Raw genomic sequence first — 22,999 nt, 5'->3', positions numbered from 1 at the left:
CTGAAGGCCTTTGTAGCTGATAACAGAGCTCCGGATCGATCCGGAGCTCTGTTATCGGTTGCAGAGGACTTAATGAAAGCCTTGCTGGCAGCAGAAGTTCCTGAAGGCCTCTGACAGTGAAAAGGAGGCCGGGGGGGAGGCGATGCCCGCAAGTGAGCCCCCCCGCCCGAAAATAAGACCTGATGACTCTTTTGGTGGCAAAAAATATAAGGCAGGCAGGCACATGTGCACATAGGCACACACACACACACACATTCTCCCAGATAAGCCAAAGAAGAAACACAGCCAGCTGTGGCTAATATAATAAAGTATAATATTGTATTATATTATCTACATTAACAGAATCTTGCAAATCTGAAAGTACAATCTCCTACTATTTTCTTTATAGTCTGAGAAGGTCCCTTCTCAGGGAGGGTCCCTTCTGAGCTCTGTCTATTATGTAGCTGCAGGCTGAGTTCCCTAGGCAATATTTCTTTGCCCTACTTTCGGGGTGGATTTGATTTAAATCAAGTCGATTTAAATCACGATTTAAATAATTATTTAAATCAGTAGTAAAAAGGCTTGATTTAAATCAACTTGATTTAAATCATAATTTTTAAAGAGCAACTGTCATCTTTGTCCTGCAGCAGCTCTGACCCGCTGTTGACTCACCAACAGTCCTAATATTGCAGAATATATAACCTCATGCTACATAACTAAGCTCCATGCTGAATAAACTAAATTATTAATGTATCTTAAAGAGAAAACGATCTTTAGATAAGACTTCAACAGGAAAGGGAAACTTGAGGACTAGATACACTTCACCAAAACTTCACCAAACAGCCAAACTGTGGAACAGATTGTCTGAGTTGAGTACAAATTCGTAGACAGTATAGAAATTTTTTAAAACACAGCTAGTCAGTCAATGATGTTGATCTAACAGGCCAACTTTTGCTTCCAAATGTGTTTCTATCCTAAAATAGGCCTGAATCCAAATTGAAGTACATTCCGCTTATGAAGTTTTTAGAATCCATCATCTATTTCTGTATATGCTCTACTTGCTAATTTTTCATGAACCTCAAAAGCACTTTTATTTAAAGAAGTATTGACAAATGTTTCAATGAATTTGTTCTTGTGCTATGAAATTGTTCTTGGTTTTTTAGCTGAATCGTTTTTTTCTTTTCTGTCTTAAATAGAGGTTGTTTTGACTAATTAGAGAAAATAGTCTACATATTTTCCCCCAAGCAATAATTTCTGAGCAGCAGATAGAATGTTCCCTTCTCCAGCCAGTTAGCAGAAATTATCAAATTGGAGTCACTAAACAAGAAAAGATCGTAACAAGAGTTTGAGGATGTCTGTCAGCTAGATAGTATTAGTACAAACAAAACGAATGTGACAATATGCAAAGACCTTAAAGGTTGAATAAGAGTCCCCTAAATGATGACTATATTTAAGATAAAATTCTATAACCCAGTTCACCCTACAGGTCATTGTTCAATAATACACACACAAAATTTAGGAACTAAATTTTAAAAAGTAAGAAAAATAAAATTGTAATATAATGCAATTCATTTAAAAAGGGTGATAAGTACTTAACAGGAAATCACATGGTTACATTAAAACTAGCACTAGATCATACAGATAAGAAACAAATGCTTTCTTCTTCCTTTATCTGCAAGATGAGATTGGGCGTTGTACTTACCTGATACGCCTCTTCTCTGTCCTGGCGCCCACGGCAGTCATGCCTGGGTAGTGACACGGCTGTTATCCAATGACCGAGTCTTCTGGAATCTTTAGCACCGCCCCTTCCTGCTATGATCCAGTTTTGAGGCGAGGCTGTCCAGAAGACCGGAGTGTCTGTAGAAACAAATTAAAAAGGTAACAAATTCCCACCCCCGGAACCCAGGGACGGCCGGAACGGGTGGGGCTGACTGCCGTGGGCGCCAGGACAGAGAAGAGGCGTATCAGGTAAGTACAACGCCCATTCTCCTGCAGGGCGCCCACGGCAGTCATGCCTGGGACATACCAAAGCATGATGTCTCCTAGGGAGGGAGAGGCCGGACCTGCTGCAGAACTCTCCTGCCGAATGCTGCGTCTGCCGAGGCGTAGACATCCAGGCGGTAGTGCCGAATGAAAGGAGAGACAGACGACCAAGTAGCGGCCCGGCAAATCTCGTCCAAAGGCGCCTGCGTGGACCAGGCAGCGGAGGTGGAGGCGCTCCGTGTAGAGTGAGCCGTAATATTCGGAGGTACCGGCAGCGACTGTGCCTCGTAGGCCAGCGCAATGGTAGCTCTGATCCACCGTCCAATGGTAACAGAGGAGACACGGGAACCCATAGTTGCAGGTTGAAAGGAGAGGAAGAGGGCCTCTGACCTCCGGAAAGTGGCCGTACGAGCCACATAGATTTTGAGAGCCCTGCGGACATCCAGCTTATGCCATAGGAACTCCTGGGGACGGCGAGGGGAAGGGCAGAAGTTAGGAAGTGTAAGCTCTTGCGACCGGTGAAAAATGGTGTTGATCTTTGGCACAAATGCAGGGTCGAGGCGAAGAACTACCCTGTCTGTATGGAAAATGCAGAGGTCAGAGCGGACTGACAGAGCAGCGAGTTCAGAAATCCGCCTAGCGGAGGTTACTGCAACCAGGAACGAAACTTTGAACGACAAAAACTTCAGACCAACTTCCCGTAAGGGTTCAAACGGAGGACCCGTTAAGGCACTAAGAACTTTGTTCAGATCCCAAGAAGGGAACCGGTGAACCGTGGGAGGACGGAGATTGGTAGCACCTCTCAAAAAGGATCGAATGAGAGGATCAGCAGAAATGGGCGAGGAGGACGAACATGACAGAATTGATGATAAGGCGGCCACCTGTCTCCGTAGGGTGTTAGGAGCTAGACCCGCAATGTAGCCCTGGTGAAGGAAGTCCAGCAGATGAGGGATAGTCACGTCCATAGGAGAGATCCCCTTCTTGTGACACCAGGATGAAAACACGCGCCAGGTGGAGCCGTAGATCCGGAGCGTCGATGGACGGCGGGCGGCCTGGATGATGGGAATAGCGTCCGGGGGAACCTGGGCCTTCGCTAAGAGGAGCCGCTCAGCCGCCATGCGGTCAGTTGGTAGGACCGGGGATCCGGATGGAGCAGGGGGCCTTGGTGGAGCGTTATCCGATCGTCGGGAATCCTCCAGTGGGGAGTTACTGACAGGCCCAGAAGATCGGCAAACCACGGTTGGCGAGGCCAATGTGGGGCCAAAAGGAGAATCTCCGCTCGCTCCGCTACGATCTTTCGCACGACCTTGGAAATTAGGGGTAGAGGAGGAAAAGCGTAGAGCAGTTGATTCTGCGGCCAAGGACTTCGGAGTGCATCCACCGCCTCCGCTCCCTGACATGGAAACCGAGAGAAGAAGCGGGGAAGCTGCTGGTTGCCGGGGGCCGCAAACAGGTCCACTGACGGGAGGCCGAACCGGGTGCACAGATCTTCGAACAGGAGGGGATGCAGGCTCCATTCGGCCGGATCGATGAGGGAGCGACTGAGAGAGTCCGCTTGAGTGTTGGCAGATCCGGATATGTGCTCGGCCCGAAGCGACGACAGATGGGTCTCCGCCCAGAGCCCCAGCCGAAGAGATTCCGCCATGAGGGACCGAGACCGAGTCCCCCCTTGTCGGTTGACATGAGCCTTGGCCGAGACATTGTCCGTCAGGATGAGGACGTCCCGACCCAGGACATGAGGCTCGAATTCGAGGAGGGCTAGACGAATAGCTCGCAATTCTAGAAGGTTGATATTCATGGCTCGTTCTGCTTGAGACCAGAGACCCTGAGCCAGGTGCGAGTCGAGATGAGCCCCCCAGCCCGAGAGGCTGGCATCTGTAGTGACCACAATCCTGTGCTGGTCTCCGAACGAAGAGCCCAGGGAAATGGCCGACGACGTCCACCAACGTAGAGAGTCTAGAACCGGTGGAGGAAGGACAATTCTGGAGGCCGAGGTGTTGGTGAAGCGCCTTTGGTAAGGAAGAAGCAGCCACTGCAGCTCCCTGCTGTGGAGGCGAGACCACGGCACAATGTCGTAAGTGGAAACCATCTTACCCAAGAGGCTAGAGAGATCCAGGAGAGAGGCGGAGCCCCGCCTCCGAAACTTGGAAGCCATGACGGAGAGACTAGCTTGGCGCTCGGGTGACAGGGTAACTTGGAGAGAGGTTGAATTAATAACCGCCCCTAGGTGTTGTAAGGATGTAGAAGGTGATAGATGGCTCTTGGACCAATTAATGGAAAAGCCATGCTTTTGTAAGGTGGAGACGACCAAGGCAACATCCTCTCGGGCCGAAGGTAGAGACTTAGAGAGGATGAGGATGTCATCCAAGTAAAAAAGTATGCGAATGGGGATAGAACTAATGTGGGCCATTAGGGCTGCCATAACCTTAGTAAATACCCTAGGGGCAGAGGAAAGGCCAAAGGGCAAGGCAGCATATTGAAAATGCTGACCGTTATACGAAAACCTGAGGTACTTGCGATGGGCCGGGAAAATGGGGATGTGGAGGTAGGCCTCCGTTAAGTCAATGGAGGACATAAGGTCATCCTTCCTAATACAGAGCAGAATAGTGTGGAGTGACTGCATTTTAAAACGGCGGTATCTAATGTGCCGATTGAGAGATTTTAAATCCAGGATAGCCCTCCAATCCCCTGATGTTTTGGGGACCAAAAATAGGCGGGAGTAAAAACCCCGGCCACGTTCGTGGGAAGGTACAGGCTGAATGGCCTTGATGGCGAGAAGATGTTGGATGGCCTGAGAAAACCTAGCCCTTTTAACAGGGTCCAGAGATACGGGGCAACGGAAATAGTGATTGGGAGGGGGAGACTGAAATTCGAGCTTAAGGCCTAATTTAACTGTGTCCCTGACCCAGGAGTCAGAAACCGATAAATCCCACTGGTTGGAAAAATGGGATAATCTACCTCCAATAGAGGAAGCTGGTAGATCTCTAGCGGAACCTTCTAAAGGGGCGACCCCTCCCGCCACGATATGAGGACCTCGATGTAAACCGGGGTCCCTGTCTGACCTGGTCTCCGGAAGGTTGTGAAGGTCTGGAGGAGAAGGAACGGTGAGAGCGGTGCTGGAAGAAGTTGGGATCGGAGCCTCGAAAGGAAGAACGACGAAAGGAGCCCTGAGGTCGGGTCTCAGAACGACGAGACGCAGAAGGAAGGATCTTACGGTGGTCCTTTGTCTCGATTAACAGTGGATCCAGCGGGGAACCGAATAACTTGTCGGCTGCATAAGGAGACGAAGCGAGACGCCACTTATTCCTGGCGTCCGCCTGCCAATTCCGGAGCCATAGGAGGCGTCTCGACGTGATGGAAGTGCCGATGGCCTTGGCTGAGAATCTGGCCGCATTAAGCGTAGCATCTGCGGAGAACTCGGTTGCTGCAATTATTTTATTTATATCTTGATGGGCACGATGGTCGGAAGCCGGAAGACGTTCTTGCAGCTGGCGTAACCACAGGATAGAGGCCCTGTTAAAGAACGATGCAGCGGAGGAAGCTTGGATGGACCAAGCTGATGCTTGGTGGCCTTTGATGAGGGTTCTTTCAGCCTTCTTCTCTTCAGGCCGCAAATATTCCTCCGAAGGTCCCGTTGGGAGAGAGGTAGAAGATAAAGCCACAACTGGAGTATCGACAACTGGAACTTGTAGCAGATCGGAAAAATCTGAAGCCATGTTGTAGAACTTACGGTCCAAGTTGTTAGGAATCGGACCGGTGCTGGGAGAAGACCACTGGCGTTTTAAGACTTCCGAAAAAAGTTTGGGAGCCGGAATAGTATCCGATTGCACCTTGGGTTCCTGAAAAAGGACAGATGTAGGATCAACTGGCCCAGGAGGGTTGGAAGAAGAAGAAGTCTCAATGCCGAGTCGGGTGGTGATCTTGGCTTTGTACAGTAAAGATCGAAACATGTGGGGCTTGAAGAGGCCCACAAAGGCTGGCTGGTCTGGCTCAAGCCCTTCGTCCTCTGACAGGTCTTGCTCAGGCAATTCCCCTTCTTCTGACACCGAATCCTGACTAGCGGAGTCGTGATCAGAGACCTCAGCGACAGATTCCTCATTAGAATGGGGGGCAGGAGACCGAGAGATGGCCCTATCCGATCTCTTAGGAGCCGCCGAAACCTGAGCCAGAGCAGGATGTTGCTGGAGGCCTTGAGCAATGCCCTGGCGAATGGCTTCCGAGATAAGATCAGCCAGGGATGACCGCATATCAGGGGGCAAATCGTGAGGCCCAAAAGAAACCTGAGGTCCAGTAGAAGGAGAAGGTGAGGCAGGAGGAACCTGAACAGGATCAGGGGAGCACTGGGCCTGGTCTTGGTTGTGGCCAGTGTCAGAAGGAAAAACCGAAGCCACCTCAGCTGTATCTATGACATCACCTTGGACAGACCTGTCAGGAGACAAGGCCCTAGAAATTCCAGATTGTTCAGGGTGATCAGAGGGAGGAGCTGTAGAGGAGCCTTGAACAGCCTTGGAATGAGCCCTCTCGAAGGCCTTCTCCATGGCCTTGTGGCGCCTGTCCTCGTCTCTGGAGCTGGCAGAGGATTTATGGGGGGCCGAGGATTGGGGGGCTGGGGCCCTGATCTTGCTTCTGTGGCCCGTGGAGGTACCCTCCCCAGGGTCCTCCTGCTGGCGGCGTTTTCCTCTGCCCTTAGATTTGGGTCTGTCAGCCATCTCGTCCCAAATCTCTCTTAAAATGGCGCCCAATGAGTTCTAAGCCCCAAGGGAATAACCCTTCTTCTCGCTAGCCTTACGGCTTGTGCGCGAGAACTATTAGGCGCGGAATGTGACTTCGCGCTAACCAGGACCACAGGCGGAAGATCGGGCCGTCAGTACCTGGATGCCGCTGTTGGAAGGCGAGGTGGCTGCCTGGTTGAGTCAAAAAGGCGCGAAAAAGCAAGCCGCGCCTGTCCGCTGAGGTGGAGAACGCCCCGGGGATAAGAAGCTAGCCGGCTCCGAAGCGGCGAACAAAAGCGGCGCGGAATCCCTTCTCGCGCCTCTCAGCTGTTCGAATCGGCGGGAAATTCAAAGGGCGCGCCGATCCAGGCCGATAGAAGAGGCGCTGCTGCTGAGCGCTCCGGCCCCCGTTTCCAAGCCGAATGGGGCAGCAACGCGGCGGAGCAAGCTAGGCGAGCTCGTGCGCGTGGGTGGAAACCCGGCAGTTTCAAAGGCAGCTCCGCTATTGCGATCTCACTCCAGGTGGTGAAATTAGAACAAAGTTTTTGCAGAGGCTTTGGAGAAGCTACAGACACGACTTTATGGAACAGACCGAGTCGAAAAACTGGATCATAGCAGGAAGGGGCGGTGCTAAAGATTCCAGAAGACTCGGTCATTGGATAACAGCCGTGTCACTACCCAGGCATGACTGCCGTGGGCGCCCTGCAGGAGAATTCCTGCTTTCAGTAATACTTTATCTTAATCTAAATTACTCTTTTATTTAGTGTTCATGATTAGCCCTACAGATTGTTGAATGATGCTGCCTTCAGGACTTGCCTTTTTAGCAACAGACTATTGTACTTTAATGTTCAGGAATAACTACTGACAGCTTTCCTGCTTAAATCCTGTTATTTTACCTGAAAAAACCACAAATGAACACAATAATGAGAAGTGTATTTCCTCCTCCTATTACAAATTAGATATAAAAAATATTTGACACCTAATATTGCGCTTCTGCTGTTCTGATCTCTAACTTAACTGCTATGGAAATGTAGAAACTAAAGTTGCTTTTAAAATATTTGCACTTCATAAGATATTTAAAATTGTTTTTTTTAACAATATTGCTTTCTGATTTATGGGTAAGAATACAATAGTGTTCTATACAACACAGACATATTTCAAAGGAATGACATTATTGATGGGCCAAAATATGGTAACCAAGTAGTAGTAAGAACATGTACTAACTACATGCTCGCATCTAATAGGCAGATTGTGATCTGCCTCCAGACACTTGTTTTCCTCACATATACATTTTATATGTAATAATCTAATGGGACAGTGTTGACAAGTAGTGAAGCAGTGCCAATTCTTTTCTACAAAGAAAATGTGAAATTACTGCTGGCCCAAGAATATTTTCTTTAAAAAAAAAAACCCAAGGAAATAATACACAATGATTGTTAGGAAAAATACCATTATATTTAGTTTTAAAGTGCATCACAGTAGCTTTGAGGTCAAGGGACTCATAAAACTCAAAATTAATAGCAGAATAAATGGCAGAAACTTAGACAATGTATCAGGATGTGCAGTAATAAAACTATATAATTGAAAAGAATAAGTAATCTGATTACAGTAAAATATTTGTAGTTGGTTATGCAACTGCACACATCTCCATGCATTAATTGGCACATTTAAACCAGGACAATGGTTGTACCATAAAAAGAGAGCTTGGGGAAGAAAGCTGTAAAATAAGAAAGCATTTCAGTTATTCGGCTTGAAAGTAGACTTGCATCCAGATATTTATCATTTTATAACTTAACCATAGTAATGAATATTGCTATTATTGCAGTAATCCAATGTATGAATAACGAACAGTCTTGCAGCTAACAAAGATTATTCTGAATGTTTTGTTCCGGTTAAAGGTAGCATTGAAACATTCTTATGAATAATATGAATATGGGAAACATAAAAGTGCATTTTGCAGTGCTTTTATTCCACAATTCTAATGGATTATGGAATATTTCCCCAAATTTCAGGGAATGTGTTTGAAGAAACAAGTCAGTTCTGATTTTGGTGCAAACCAAGGAAAGTGGCCAGGGGCCACTGTTGTAAACATGCATAAAATAAAAGGCGAGCTTTTTTTAACAGTATTAATAAAATTTATTTTAATTTAATTTAATTTAATTTCCAATTTATATACCGCCCTTCTCCCTGAGGACTCAGGGCGGTGTACAGCCAAGATAAAAAACATAGGATACAAATATTAAAACATTTAAAAATATATATAAATTTTGGCCCGAAAGTTAAGAATCACAGACTAATTAAAAGAATTTAAAAATTTTAAAATTTTAAAAATTTCTTCTTAGGCCAACCCGGCTTGTTGAAAAAGATGGGTTTTCAGGGAACGACGGAAGGCATTGAGGTCCTGGATTCTTCTTATCTCCGGGGGCAACTGATTCCAGAGGGTAGGAGCCCCCACAGAGAAGGCCCTCCCCCTGGGGGCCACCAGCCTACATTGTTTGGCTGATGGCACCCTGAGGAGGCCCTCTCTGTGGGAGCGCACGGGTCGGTGGGAGGTCGTCGGTAGCAGCAGGCGGTCTCGGAGATAGCTAGGCCCTATGCCATGGAGCGCTTTAAAGGTGATAACCAACACCTTGAAGCGCACCCGGAAGACCACCGGGAGCCAGTGCAGCTCGCGCAGGAGCGGTGTTACATGGGAGCGCCATGTTGCTCCCATCACTACCCGCGCTGCTGCATTCTGGACCAGCTGGAGCCTCCGGGTGCTCTTCAAGGGGAGCCCCATGTAGAGAGCGTTGCAGTAGTCAAGGCGAGAGGTGACGAGGGCGTGAGTGACTGTGCACAAGGATTGCAGGATCCCTCTGTCTTTGTCACCTATCTTTGATCATCTCCAAAAGACACCACATATCTGACTTTATCTTTCTATATATTGTTCAGACAGCATTTCATGCCTTTCATGGACATAATCTAGGAAAACACAGTAATTGAAAATGTTGCTCAATGTTCAAACATATTGATAGTTCTGTTCAGATTTTGTTGAAACATAGAAAATGGATGGCAGGAAAAAACCTTGTGGTTTATTGAGTCTGCCCTTTGAGGTTTTTATTTCATTTTACATTTTTGTTGGTTAATGGACCTGTGTTTATCCCAAGCTTCTTGTATCTATTCAACAAATATTCAACAAATGTTGAATTTTACTCTTTGCCTTTATTCCCAAAACTCAAATTGCTTTTACCCTACATTTTTGCAATTCACAACAGAGATGTTGTTTTGATAATGCACCAAAAAAGGGAATTGACTAAGGAATAGAACATTTGTTTAAGGAATAAAATATTTGTTTAAATCTTTATTTGTATAGGATTCAGCTTTATTGGATGCTAATTTGAAACAAACACTTATATTCAAAGCCACAAGAGAATGGTTTAGAAATATAATTTAGAGACGTTTCTAAGCAAACAAATAAATCTACCATATTTTGGATCAACCAGGTCAACAAAGCAATTCAGACTAATTTATGGCAAGCCATTACGAAAAAAACAGAATAAAACAAGTATATCCTCACTACTGTACATAAATGGGAAAAGGCTGTGCTATTGAATTTGTGCCCAGTGTTAACAGATATTCCAGCTGAATTGCCAAAATAACTGGAGAAGAATCCCTCATGAACCCTGGAACCACCAGTACTTTACTAAACCTTCTGTATTTCTCTTTCTTATAATCTAATACGGTGCTTTTGGGCATTCTCTTCCGCTGGTTGCCAGAAATTTCTCTTTTTAGTTTAAGAATTCAAATGATAGAATTGTTTCTATCTTTTTCATGTATCCATTTCCATTGGATAGACTACAGCCGTGATGGCGAACCTGTGGCACGTGGAGCCGTATCTGTGGGCATGCGAGTGTTGTCCTACCTCAGCTCCAGCGTGCATGCACAAACTGGCCAGCTGATTTTCGGGCCTTCTGGGCCCACCGGAAGCCAGGAAATGGGCCATTTCTGGCCTACGGAGGGCCTCTGGGGTATGGGGAAGGCCGTTTTTGCCCTTCCCATGCTCCTAGAAAGCCTCTGGAGTCTGGGGAGAGCGAAAAACGGGCCTACCAGGCCCACCGTGCCATCACGTGCCAAAAGCAGGGTGAGCATGGGGGGGGGTCACAGGCGCATGCGTGGGGGGGCGGGGTGTGGGGGGCATTGAATTATGGGTGTGGGCATGTGTATGCGTGATCCCCCTGCGCTCCCCCCACTTTTGGCACACAGTGGCAAAAAGGTTAGCCATCACTGGACTATAGTCTATCTGCATCTGCTTTTTTCTTGCCTCCTATAGCACAAGATCGCCAGTCTTCACTGTTTACTTGTATAATGTCAGTATGTTAGACATAAGACTATAATAACAACAGTAATGGCTTCTTTAGGTTTACTGTGAACATAAAGGTAAAGGTTCCCCCTGTGAGTATGTGTAGAGCTTATTCTTATTTTTTTTTCTTTTTACTCAAACAAAAATAGGAAGACATACATTATCATAATTATCACTATAATATCCAGGATCTATATTCTTGATGCAATAGATCAAAATTTGTAAACCTGTAAAAACTAGTCTAAAGCTGGCTTGCTGTTTTTACTTTCTGCATGAAGGAATAAGCAAAGTAGAAACAATTGGGCTTATTTGTACTAGCATGCTGCTGATGAACAAGAAGTCAGATGAAATAAAAATGTGTGCTTTCCTCTTCCCCCCACTTAGGTTGTGTCTAATTGCTGATTCGACCTTCAAAAATATATCTTTAATACATCTGTTAAGTTTCAATGTACCACAGTATTCATAATTTTCAAGAGATGGTATAAATACCATCAATAACCTCACCATTTAAATTAGATTCATGAGGTTTTTTCTTCTTTTTTTTAAAAATCAGATTGTTTAGCTGCAGTATTATAAAACAACAAAAACAGAAAAGAGTAACGAACATAATATTTGATGTCTCCTGTTGTTGCATTAGCAAAATATATTTAAGCAATTGAAATTGGGAATCAATTTAACTGTTGAAGAAGATAACAGGCAAGGAATGAGCCGCACATTACATGAGAATGTGATGCTCTCCTAGGGGGTTTGAAAGCATAGTCACATCTATAGTAACTATCATTACTTAATTAAGTAACAGAATTTCATCCCCCCTTCCCCTGCTAATACATGTTTGCTGAAACCTACGATTCTAGGGAGGCAAAACTCAGTTTACCTAACTCATATAGAAAAAGTTTTTCTTAAACGAAGTCGAACAATATTTCTTAATAGCTTAACACCATGCTTTATAAGGAAATGTATCCTATTTATTAGAATATGATTGCAAGAAGTGATACTTTGCTTCATCTTTTACCTTCAGATTGATCCTCTTTCACTTTTGAGGGATTTTCTTTCATTTGCTTTGCCTTTATTAGTTCACGTTTCAACTGGCGAACTTCCTTTCGTAGTTCCTCACTGCACAGAAAAATGTTTAGACAAATTAAATTTTCTTTAAAAAATTAAGTCAGAGGAAAATAGACACAAAATTAATAGTTGACAAATCTGTATTCAGACATGATAATCATAATTTGATTCTGTCAATTGTCTTCAGCCTACACAATTTCAAAAGTTGTATAGGCAGAAACTCTGCTAATATAACAGGAAATCGAACTGTTAATTGAAGAAAACATCTTAACTGAACATTATAAAAGGTTCTGAACTTCACTAAGTCCCAGCCAGTAAAATTTTTCTGGTGCTTTTTTAAATTGAAGTAACCAAGCAACTGTTCTGGTAGATTACAATCACCATTAGAATACCTCTTTCATTTTGATCCTTATGAATTGACTATTTAACATATTACTTAAATATAGGATTATCATCAAACATACTAATGAGTATTTCCCAGTGGATACTTTGAAGTGGAATATGTGAATATATTGTACAATATATCTTACATCTGCTCCTAGAAAGACAACCTTGGATTACAGGCTGCAATAGCTTCAAAGATTTTTACAAAATGGTCTGGCACTCCAATTCCAAAATTCATTTACAAAAATAACCAAATTGCAGAAGTAAAATTTCCTAGTAATTACTAAGGAAACCAAAGGAAAAGGGCATGTCGGCCTTTATTATATACAAATAAAAATGAACTTTTAGCACCAAATAAAAAAATAGCAACAGCAATCTCAGGTGGCTGTTGCTATTATCTTTATCTTCATCTTCACCTACCATGTTTTTAGTTTCAATTGTATGTATGTTCAATCTAGGCAATCCTTCTGTTCCCTCTTTTACTTTCCAATACTAAGAGTTGTTTTCTAGTGAAAGCTCTCTAAGGTCTCAGTATTTATACATATTGGAATCTGCAAACTAGTTTATGAAATCTCACAAAAAGCAGAATTCAAAGTCAATTTTAAAAAATCAACAGAAGCTATAAAGTGAAGGGATACAGGTATGATGGGGAAGCTATCCTGTTAATCCCAGGTATTTTGTTGGATACAATAGAGAGGCTTCTGTATTGTCTATTCTATGCTGGGATCTTCTATGGGTAAACTAATGACCTCACATCCAGAGATTATCAGTCTGGATAATTCATTCAGAATTTACCACTATAGAGTTAAAGAGCATTACTCAAGAGAAGGCAGCCAAATCTGAAATAATAGATGCATTAAAGGGCATTGTCAGTGCTGTGGGGTTAAGCTAACACAGCACATTCCAGGATTAGCTCTGACTAGCTATTTGCTCTAAATTTTCATAATGGTAATTCAACTTCATTTTAATAAATAGAAGCAACAATGACAAAATGAGACTTAAACAAAAGATTTGCATTTCTTTTCTTATTTGAAACTGAATACTTATAAGAAGCTATGTTATCCTTAGATGACATCAGTGGCATATTTTATTAATTATCAAAGAGCCAAAATAATAACTTGCAGGAATAAAAATAGAAGTCATTAAGCTGTCTAGGCAAAAAAAAAAAAAAATGCTGGGTGGAAATCTAATGCTGCAGGTTTATGTGTATTTACTAGGGGAATAAGCCAAACTCAACTCAAATGGGATTTTCTTCTGAGTAAGCATGCATATGACTGCATATACACGCTAACATTGCTTTTTCTTTGTGGGTGTGAAACAGTACTGTGGATTTATTGACATAGACTTTAAACCACTCACTCCCTAGCCACAGGAAATCACTGAAATTGCATTTCTCTGAGGAGGTCCCAATATCTCAACAAAATGTCAGCACTCCCAACATTCTTTCTTAGAATGCTGACTACAACATTTGCATATCTGTAGTGTACATTTACTCTTATAAAGTATTTACAGCACAACTCAAATAGAAAATGATATTTTTCAATGCATTCAGCTTGCACCAACCTCAATGAAGTACAGGTAAGTCCTCAATTTACGACTATGATAGAGCCCAAAATTTTCATTGCTGAGTGAGACATTTGTTAAATGAGTTTTGCCCCGTTTTACGACCTTGCCTCAGTTGTTACGTGAATCACTGCAGTTGTTAAGTTAGTAATCCAGTTTTTAAGTGAATCTGGCTTTCCTATTGATTTTCCTTGTCAGAAGGTCGCAAAAGATGATCACATGACCTTGGGACACAGCAATAGTAATAAATATGAGTCAGTTGCTAAGTGTCTGAATTTTGATCACATGATCATGTGGGTACTGCAAAGGTCATTAACTGTGAAAAATGGTCTTAAGTCACCATTATAACTTTGAATTGTCATTAAATGAACTGTTGTAAGTCGAAGACTACCTGTATGTTAAGGTGTCATTGATTTGTATTGTAATGTTACTTACCTGCTTAAATTCTTCCTGAAAATTATCTGAAATTGAAATTATAGCTATTGACAAGGTTGTGTTTTTATTTTGAGGAACTTCCTTCATGATTTCTTACAATTAATATTTTGTGCAGAACAATTAAACGTTACTGATTTAATCAGTGGGTTTAATACACTCTTTTGAAGCTTGATGTTTTTGAGAAACAATAAAAATATTCGGTTACTATTACTTCAAGTATACCTTCAATAGGACTCATAGTTTGACTAGGAGAGAAAGTTCATATTGATTATCAGCTCTACAAACATTTTCTTCTTTTAATTTAATTAAGGAAATATAGATCCTGGGAATATGAATCGGTTGTTAACTGCACAAACAATTAAGTCAAGTGTGCGCTTGATTTGGGATGTTGTGAGAGAAGCCACTTAACTATTAACTCATTTCCCCTATCAAAATCATACTTGTTGTACAGGAGATTGTTTATTAACTCTACAAACACTTTCTTTTAAAATTTATTTAATTAAATGTAGATTTTTGGGAAGATGAATAGATGAACTGCACAAACACCCCAGTCAAGTGTGTTCCTGGGCTAAGATATTGGAAGAGAATAATTTCTTAACTATTACCCCATTTCCCCTTTCAAGAACATATTTGATTTGTATATTCCTGCTCCAGTAGCAGAGAACAGTCAGGGACTGTTGATTATAAAAATTGACTTCTGTATTGAGAATGTATAGGTATATGCATAAAAATTTAACATACTGCTCTCAGACATAATGCACAAAACCAATATATCGAATATATTGTTCCAGTTTAATGAAGAACTATACTTCATTAAAATGCACAAACATTTGAAAAATGAAGTCAGGAACCTTCTGAGCATTATACATTTGGTTGTACTTTCCTCATAATTGTTTCATTATTGCAAATAATAAAGCAAAGTGAATCATGATTAAGAGGTAAATTTTTTGGATATATGTCATGGAAGAAAAGCTTGTACTTTTTTCTTTGTAGACATCAGCACATGCAAAAATTAAAAGCTCTATGACGTAGGTTGGGCTGAAAGAGTCCAATTGGCTCAGATTTAACCAATAAACATGAATGATGACAAACCTAAAGCTGGGACTCACCAGTACTGTCCAACATCTTAATTACCACACTGACTATTTCAGTATCTTATTTATTATTTTAATAAAACTGATCCATTGGATAAAGAATATGGCTTTTACCTGGGGGAAAAGTGTAAAGAAGCAGATTATACTGCCAGCTATTTGAGAATATTTTTTTTAAGTGTAAAAAAAAAAAGTATTTGAGCTGTATAAGTGTGTTGATACATCTGCAATATCTATTGTTCACTATATTCTGGATTATTGTAATGAATTCAAGATTAAACCCTTACCATTATCTACAAGAATAAAAGTTACCAAATACTGTCCCGGTATGCATCTTCCTGTGGAGTTTCTAAGAACAAGTGCCATAGCAAATTTTGGCTTACTGTGTATAAGTGTATTGCTTTTACATTTTTACAAAACAGGCCTTATTATTTTCCTGCAGAATAAGTGTTTTGGATTATTGGATTATTTGGATTATTGGATTGGATTATTTATTAAGTGCTGTTACTGCATATTTTAATGTTTTTTCTTGATACAGCTCACGCAGCAAACATAACAAAACAAAAACAAAAGTATATCCTTCTCCCAAGTTTCAAATAACCATACCCATCCGACATGACTAGCAAATGGGTATAGAGATTGTAGAGCAAAGTCTATGCCACTCCAAAACTAGACTTGTCTCAAAGACAAGATCCCACACATAAATTCTACACTAAAATGAGCAAAAATATTAACCCAGAAACTGGATTGCTAAGATTTCACATCAAAATCCCTCAAATGTTGCTAAAGATTTTACATTAATTGCCTATCACGCTAAACAGAGACTTGCCACCAAGGTTGTGCATATGGCTGACTTCAGCAGATTGGGGCATGAAGCCTCTCCCTAACCCAATCCTCCTAACATTCATAGCTTCAGACTTTATTATCTCTACTAGCTGTCTGCTGACAGAATGTCTTACTCAACAGGTCTCACCTTTGACTAGTTCAGATTCATTGGCAGGCTAAGAAGACTTACTCTAGAACTTGAAGAATGTCTTTGTCTTTGCTATTCGGTAAATAAATATTACTTCTTTTCTTTCATCATTAAGTGTTTTACAAATATTAACAAAAATTCAGAATGATCCTTGGAGGCGAATCTTCTTTCTACTGAAATTAGGAAGCCAATGCAAAAATAAAGTAATATAAATTACTTTAGCAGGTGTTATCTACTAATAATACCCATAATCTAATTGCTGATTTAAACATACCATTACATTGTAATTGTATAGAATACACTGCTTTTCCAAAATCCATCTATATGTCTTTAAGACAAAAGCTTTTGATTTCATAAGTGAAAATTATTCAACTACTGTGACTGGAAGGGGGAAAAATTCCTATTAAAAAAACAAAACAAAATAAAACTCTGAAACCAATCTGTGTGAGAATTATAAATTAGTAAAAAAAAAAAGTTCAACTGAATGATTGTGAAAATGGACATATTTTCTTTTCAAGCAACCTTTCATGTAACTTTCTTCTTTAAAATATGAGAATCAATAAACGATGCAAAATGGAGACTGAAAAACTGCCAACTATTTTCTCCATCCAAGGTTGCTGCAGAAAGTCAGTTCCCATTTCTGCTACCTGAGTCTCCCCATTCACTATTAAACAAAGTTCCTGTTTGGATTATGTTAATATTAGACTCTCATGATGTAAAAACATTGTTAATATTAATATTGTAGGGAGGATTAGTCACCAGACATTACAGTTTACATGCTGTACTTTGCAGACTGAAGTCACTTCCATTAAAGATAAAAACTTTCTTATTAGGATCCAGAGCTGACAAGGACTTAATGATTCAAAAACAGGTTTCAGTAGCTTAGTAAGGAACAACATATTAATATGCCATGAGATGCTGGATGTGCATTTGTGGGAAACTAAATCTAATGAAGGCTACATTCTGAAGCAAAACTGATGTAACTTGCTTGAGACAGTCAGACAGCCTAGCTGCTAACACTGGTTTTCAGTTTTCATAAATTGTGGATATGCAACTTAAAATATATACTAAAGAAATAGTTCATTCACTGCCACTGTCTTTTCAACTGCATATTGGATATTACATGTATAGCTTTTAATCTCAAGCAAGTTAATATTCTAAAAGTTCATTAGGTATTATCTCTGTTGCTGTTTTACTACTATCATGTCTTGAAAAGAAACGCCATGTCTTCAAAAAGCATGTTATAATAATGCCTATGCTAATAGTGTGCAAACAGTATACCCTGTTTTCCCGAAAATAAGACATCCCCTGTAATAAGCCCAATCGGCTTTTGAGTGCATGTGCTAAAATAAGTCTCCCCCCAAAAATAAGCCCTCTCTGAAAATATTTAAACACAGAGCTGGAAATCAGGTAAAATGGCAAGAGGAGCCCCATTTTGCTCCACGTGCCCCAAAATAATAAGACCTCCCCGAAAATAAGGCCAAGCGCTTATTTCAGGGTTTAAAAAATATAAGACAGGGTCTTATTTTCGGGGAAACACGGTAATACACACACACCCAGTTACTTCACGCTTTCTCTAAGCAGAAAAAGCTTTTGTCAACATGGTAAATCCCCACTCCAGAAAGGAAGAATACTCTTGTGTTGTAACTTCCTTTACATCTGTCAAATAGCCCTGATTTCTATTCTGCAGGTGTTACAGCCTTTTATTTACGCTTCATTTAAAATAAATAAACCATTTATTGCTATGTTTTCAGAATGTTGAGCAGTTACCTCTAAATAATGATCCTGCAAGATGAGCAACATATCAATTTGATAAATAAATAACCCCACTTCCAAGAGTTAAGATGAATAGAATACAGTAAAACATTCCTGTTTCATTCAAATAGTTTCAAGTGCTAATATTGTGAATCTAGGTAGGCATCTATCTATATGATTGCCATGGGTTTGGTGTTCTTGGGGAATATTACATGCTGATCTCAAATATTCTTGGGCCACTTTTAAGACATCTAATAGCAGAAATAAAAATAAATTAAGATTGTGTGCAGTTATTGCACACTGTCTTAATTTATTGCCATTCTGTGCCTAAATCAAGAATTTAGGGTTTTTCATCCAATTCTACATTCAGGTTTTTCACTGCTTAGAACAAAGGCTAATGAGATCACACAAACTTTTGTGACACACAGCCTTCTTCCTAAACCTATATTGAATGCCGGTTCTCTAACATTGGATGAAGGAACCTGGTGCCTAATATTTTGTCTCAACTCATTATTCTTCTAACTTACATGGCAAATAATAAAGGAATGCAAGAGCCTAGAACTTCTAGAGGGCACCAATTTGCCCTTCACTATCTTACATGATCATTTTACAATCAAACATAGCTCCTATTCAAAGAATATTTTGTATTGATGAAAGTATCTTTAATTTCACCATTTTAGACTTGTGTGCAGGTTTTTTAAATGCCCAATAGTGTTTTGTTTTTTTTTAAAAAAAGCACTGCGATTATTACTCCAGCAATGATGGCTTTAAATAATAATTATTGCCTAGTTTTCTGAAGTAATATCACAGCTATTTCTAGCACTCCAATCCTTCTGATTTTTTCCTGTTTTTTCAGGCTGCAGGAGGGAAGAGAAGTCTTATACTTCCAGCACAATACTGCAGACTACTTTTCAAAACTGTTCAAATTTCAAAAAATGCCTTGCTGGGAGCTATTTCATGGATTGGAAGCCATTTGGCAAGACAAAGCCCTAAACCTTGCAGTATGTGAAATTAGTTGCGCAGTTCGTTCCACGGAATAGATTCTCTTTTTAGCCTTAAAAGATGATCCAAACATTTTAAAATAAATATATAATAAGCTAGCAAGCATTCTTGAAAAAAAAAAAAATTAAAATATCAACTTAATTTCCAGCAGTATATGAATCTATACAATAAAGAGCTTCTCCTTGGTGGATGGTTAGAACACTTGCTATTAGCTTTGCCTGCTGTTTCCCAACATCTGACAAGAATTTACAACAGATGGAAATGATTCTATGTTGAACAGCACACCCTTCATGTTCTCCAGTCTGCAGACTTAATAACAAACATACCAAATCTGCTTAAACAATAGCCTTGGAAAGGGTAGATGGGTATAGGCTCAGCCTTTTTGTGGGCCTGCAATAATGGAAAAGACACTAGATCTTCACTGCTGCCATGAACATCATGGTTTTATGTCAACCCACATTAGAGTCTAATTCCAGATATTCTGCACTTTGAGGCACAAAAAAGGGGGTTAGACACCCCCATCTTTTTCCTCTACTTTATCCAATTTGAAGTAGTGCAATGAAAGGGTTTTTTTTTCATAGCATAATGTTAGAAACAATGGCAGAAAGATAGTGGTAATCTGACATAGAAGATAAAACAAATGTTAATCAAAAGATAGCTACATGTATATCAACACAGGAAATTATTCTATAGCACAGGTGTCAAACTCTCCACGTCACATTGCCATCTTGTAATGTATCGCAACATTTTACCCTTTGCGGAGCTGGGGTGGCCTGCACTTGATGCATCCAGCCCATGGGCCGCCAGTTTGACACCCCTGTTCTATAGCAAAAATGTACAATCTATCGCTACCAAAAACATGCAAATGCTTAAAGGAGCTTTTTTGATTCTCAAATCAACCAAATCATTTAAAAAATGGTAGAGGAGATGGATGTTAGCCTATCCAAACAAGTAGTAATTCAGAAAATATGAATTGTGTGGAATCAGATCAGCTTATTATCAGCTTATTATGATATTGAAAGGACGGGGGGGAGACACAGATTACTATATATCTTGGAGTCAATGGTATAATTGGATGTCAAATCGAGCTACAAATAGAGGTATTGGATAAGCATGTCAATTGGTATATGTAATACCCTATATATGTAATGGGACAAGTTTATTTCCTTCTCGCGTTGTGATGTAGACCGCTATAGATTTAATGTTTGTTGGATGTATAAGATAAAATAAAAAAAATAAAAAAATAAAAATGGTAGAGCAACAACATTCAGCCTATTCATAGAAAAAGCCATTTTCATACACACAGCAGCTGTATTACAAAAGTAACTGGACAGTCTGAGCTAATCACTACTTTTCAGCTCAATATCCATTAATCAGATCCAAAAAAAGAGAGCAAAACCATGACCTCAGGTCTGACACTTTTAAATGTCATCTACCAGATACGTGTTGGAGCTGTTCTGCATCTTTTGGTATCTGGTATTAAGCAAGAAAGGCCAAATTAATCATTTGGGAGGTACACTAGACAGAGTGGTATGAACATTGTTATTTAAAAAGTTCATTTTTTCCCTTGTTACAGGGGGGAGAGTAAATAAGTTTTCTCATTCTTCTTTCTTAAATCAGTTTTAGGAATTCCACCAAGTTTTATGTGTTTCTTGCCTCAAAAACGGGAAAAGACTGTGGCCACCGAAATTTACAAGTCAGACTCCAGTCTAGGGTCTGCAAGACCACAGGGCTACAAATAGTCCATATCTGATTTATTGTAAGTGCTGAGTGTGCTTAATATGCTAAGTGTGTAATTATTTGTTAGTTAGATTTATTCTTCCTTTTCTCCAAGAGTTCAGTGTGGAATACACAGCAGAGCTGTGCAAAACATTTCAAATTCAAAATGTTTCAACATTAAATTGGGCTGTTCTGGCCTTGCAGGAAATGTTCTGCTCTTACTAGAAGCATTCCAAGTGCAAAATAACTGGGATTTGTCTTCTAAAACTTAGCTGGATTCATATATCACATCAAGCCATAACACACTGTTTGGGTTTAGCTAAGCTTGTTGTGAGAACCTAGCCTTTCTCATTTATTTTTCAAACAATGGCTTTTTATGACAAATACATTATTACTGAAGACAAGTTTTTGTATTGCTCCCCAGTTCTCAAAGTTGGAATATGGGAGCTGGAGGAAGAACACTTTCTGCAATTATGTTGTGCTACTTTACCACTAAAGTTGCAAAGTTCACAGAGCTACCCAAGTAACCAACTTTCTTTCACTGTATTAAGAACTAGATATCATGTTCTTCCTTCTCACTGACCTGATATTTGATTTCTCCCCAGAACCTCTAAGAATTTGAAAAACAAGCATACCAGAAAGCAAGGCGAATGAGTGCTCATTCACTTTCCCTTGTGAAAGCAATGTCTGTCATTACTACCTTCTCCTGTCCTCTATCCTTACAATGGTAGCAACCTGTACTGAATCACAACTGTCATACAGGCATCCAACAGGTCACCACATTGTCCACAATTATGTAAAGCAGAGAGACAGAGAAATTCAAAGTTGTCTAACCCACCATCACTAAATTCAACCTATCCTATAGTCCTCCTTAGCAAATGGCTTGCTGCATCTTAGATCTTTTTCTCACAGAAGCTTCAGACAGCATACATATTTTTCTCTTCTACTGTTCCTCACTCAGTGTATCCTATGAAAATAAGACAATAAAAGCAACCCTAAAATAATTAAAGTAGGGTGCAGGTATACATTAGTTGAATGAACCACTCAGTTTCAATGCAAAGTCATCCCCAAGAGCAAGTCCCTGAAATAATCTACACAATTTATTTGTTTTAATGGCAATTCTTCACAAAATGTAGAAGTCTGTAGATTGAAGAGGGATAAAGCTAAATTGCAAAGTAAAGCTTAATCTATGTAACATGTCTTCACCGTATTATGAATCAGTTAATATTCTTTACTCCAGAAATGCTGAACCACATTATTTTCCTGCATTTAATTAAAAACAAGAAAGAATTCATTTTCAGAAAAGAAAACAGAACGTTAGGCACAGTGGCAAGAAATAAGGGAAAATAAAATCTTTATCACTTTATTAATACAACATGTCTTAATTGCAGTTTTTCAACTGTTAGATACATGATAACCATTTTTATACATTGGCAAACCTATTTCCATTGTTTTTCTGATTGCCTGGTCATATATTACACAGGTAAATGGCCAAGCCTGGGCCTGATGCCCAGAGGTTTTGAAGAATCGCACTGTGAAACAATCCAGCCTTTGTTGAATGCAGCAGTCTGCTAGCAGAATTCTTCAAAATGAAATCATTCTGTTGGTTTACCAAACTTGTTAAGAGTCGTGCTGAACTTCAACAAAATAAATTCTTTTCGGGGCAGACTAAATAAGAGTTACGTAAAATGGTTTTCGTTTCATATCAAGATTGACTTGTAGTATTTTAGTCATCCACAGAAAACCAGACAGGAGTATTTATTCTCAGAGGTATGCTAAATCACATGGCTAATCATTTCTTGTGGTTTTATTTTGTTCTCTCAAATGTTACTTCTCTGGATTCAATATTATAACTGAACACTGAAGAGTGAATCTTAAAAGTATTTTTGAACATCTTGCCCATCAATATGTTACAGATACTCAGCTACAATGATACAAGCATAACCTACCCACCATCCCATCCCAAACTTTATACAAGGTCAATAGGAATAGCACTTATATA

The 22,999-nt window shown here is 40.3% G+C and overlaps 2 protein-coding genes across 3 annotated transcripts in view; both read right to left on the bottom strand.

Annotated features, from left to right (window-relative positions):
* CWC27 (CWC27 spliceosome associated cyclophilin) overlaps positions 1–22,999 on the bottom strand; it is a 114,010-nt gene that overhangs the window by 32,720 nt on the left and 58,291 nt on the right. For both annotated transcript variants that reach the window (XM_034440978.3, XM_087885726.1), the window contains exon 11: positions 12,026–12,126. In XM_034440978.3, coding sequence (XP_034296869.1) covers positions 12,026–12,126 — 101 coding nt within the window. The remainder of the gene's footprint in view (positions 1–12,025; positions 12,127–22,999) is intronic.
* LOC148115066 (uncharacterized) lies at positions 1,956–7,386 on the bottom strand. The gene is made up of 2 exons (XM_087885725.1): positions 5,025–7,386; positions 1,956–4,007 (listed from the first exon to the last, which is right to left on the bottom strand). Exons 1-2 carry the CDS (start codon positions 6,669–6,671, stop codon positions 2,022–2,024), a joined length of 3,633 nt encoding a protein of 1,210 aa, XP_087741851.1. The 5' UTR covers positions 6,672–7,386; the 3' UTR covers positions 1,956–2,021.

Source organism: Pantherophis guttatus, chromosome 2 (genome assembly GCF_059756535.1).
Source record: "Pantherophis guttatus breed Tessera chromosome 2, ASM5975653v1, whole genome shotgun sequence".
NCBI lineage: Eukaryota > Metazoa > Chordata > Lepidosauria > Squamata > Colubridae > Pantherophis > Pantherophis guttatus.
The sequence above is the reverse complement of the archived record's forward strand: the minus strand, read 5'-3'. Positions and strand labels throughout refer to the sequence as shown.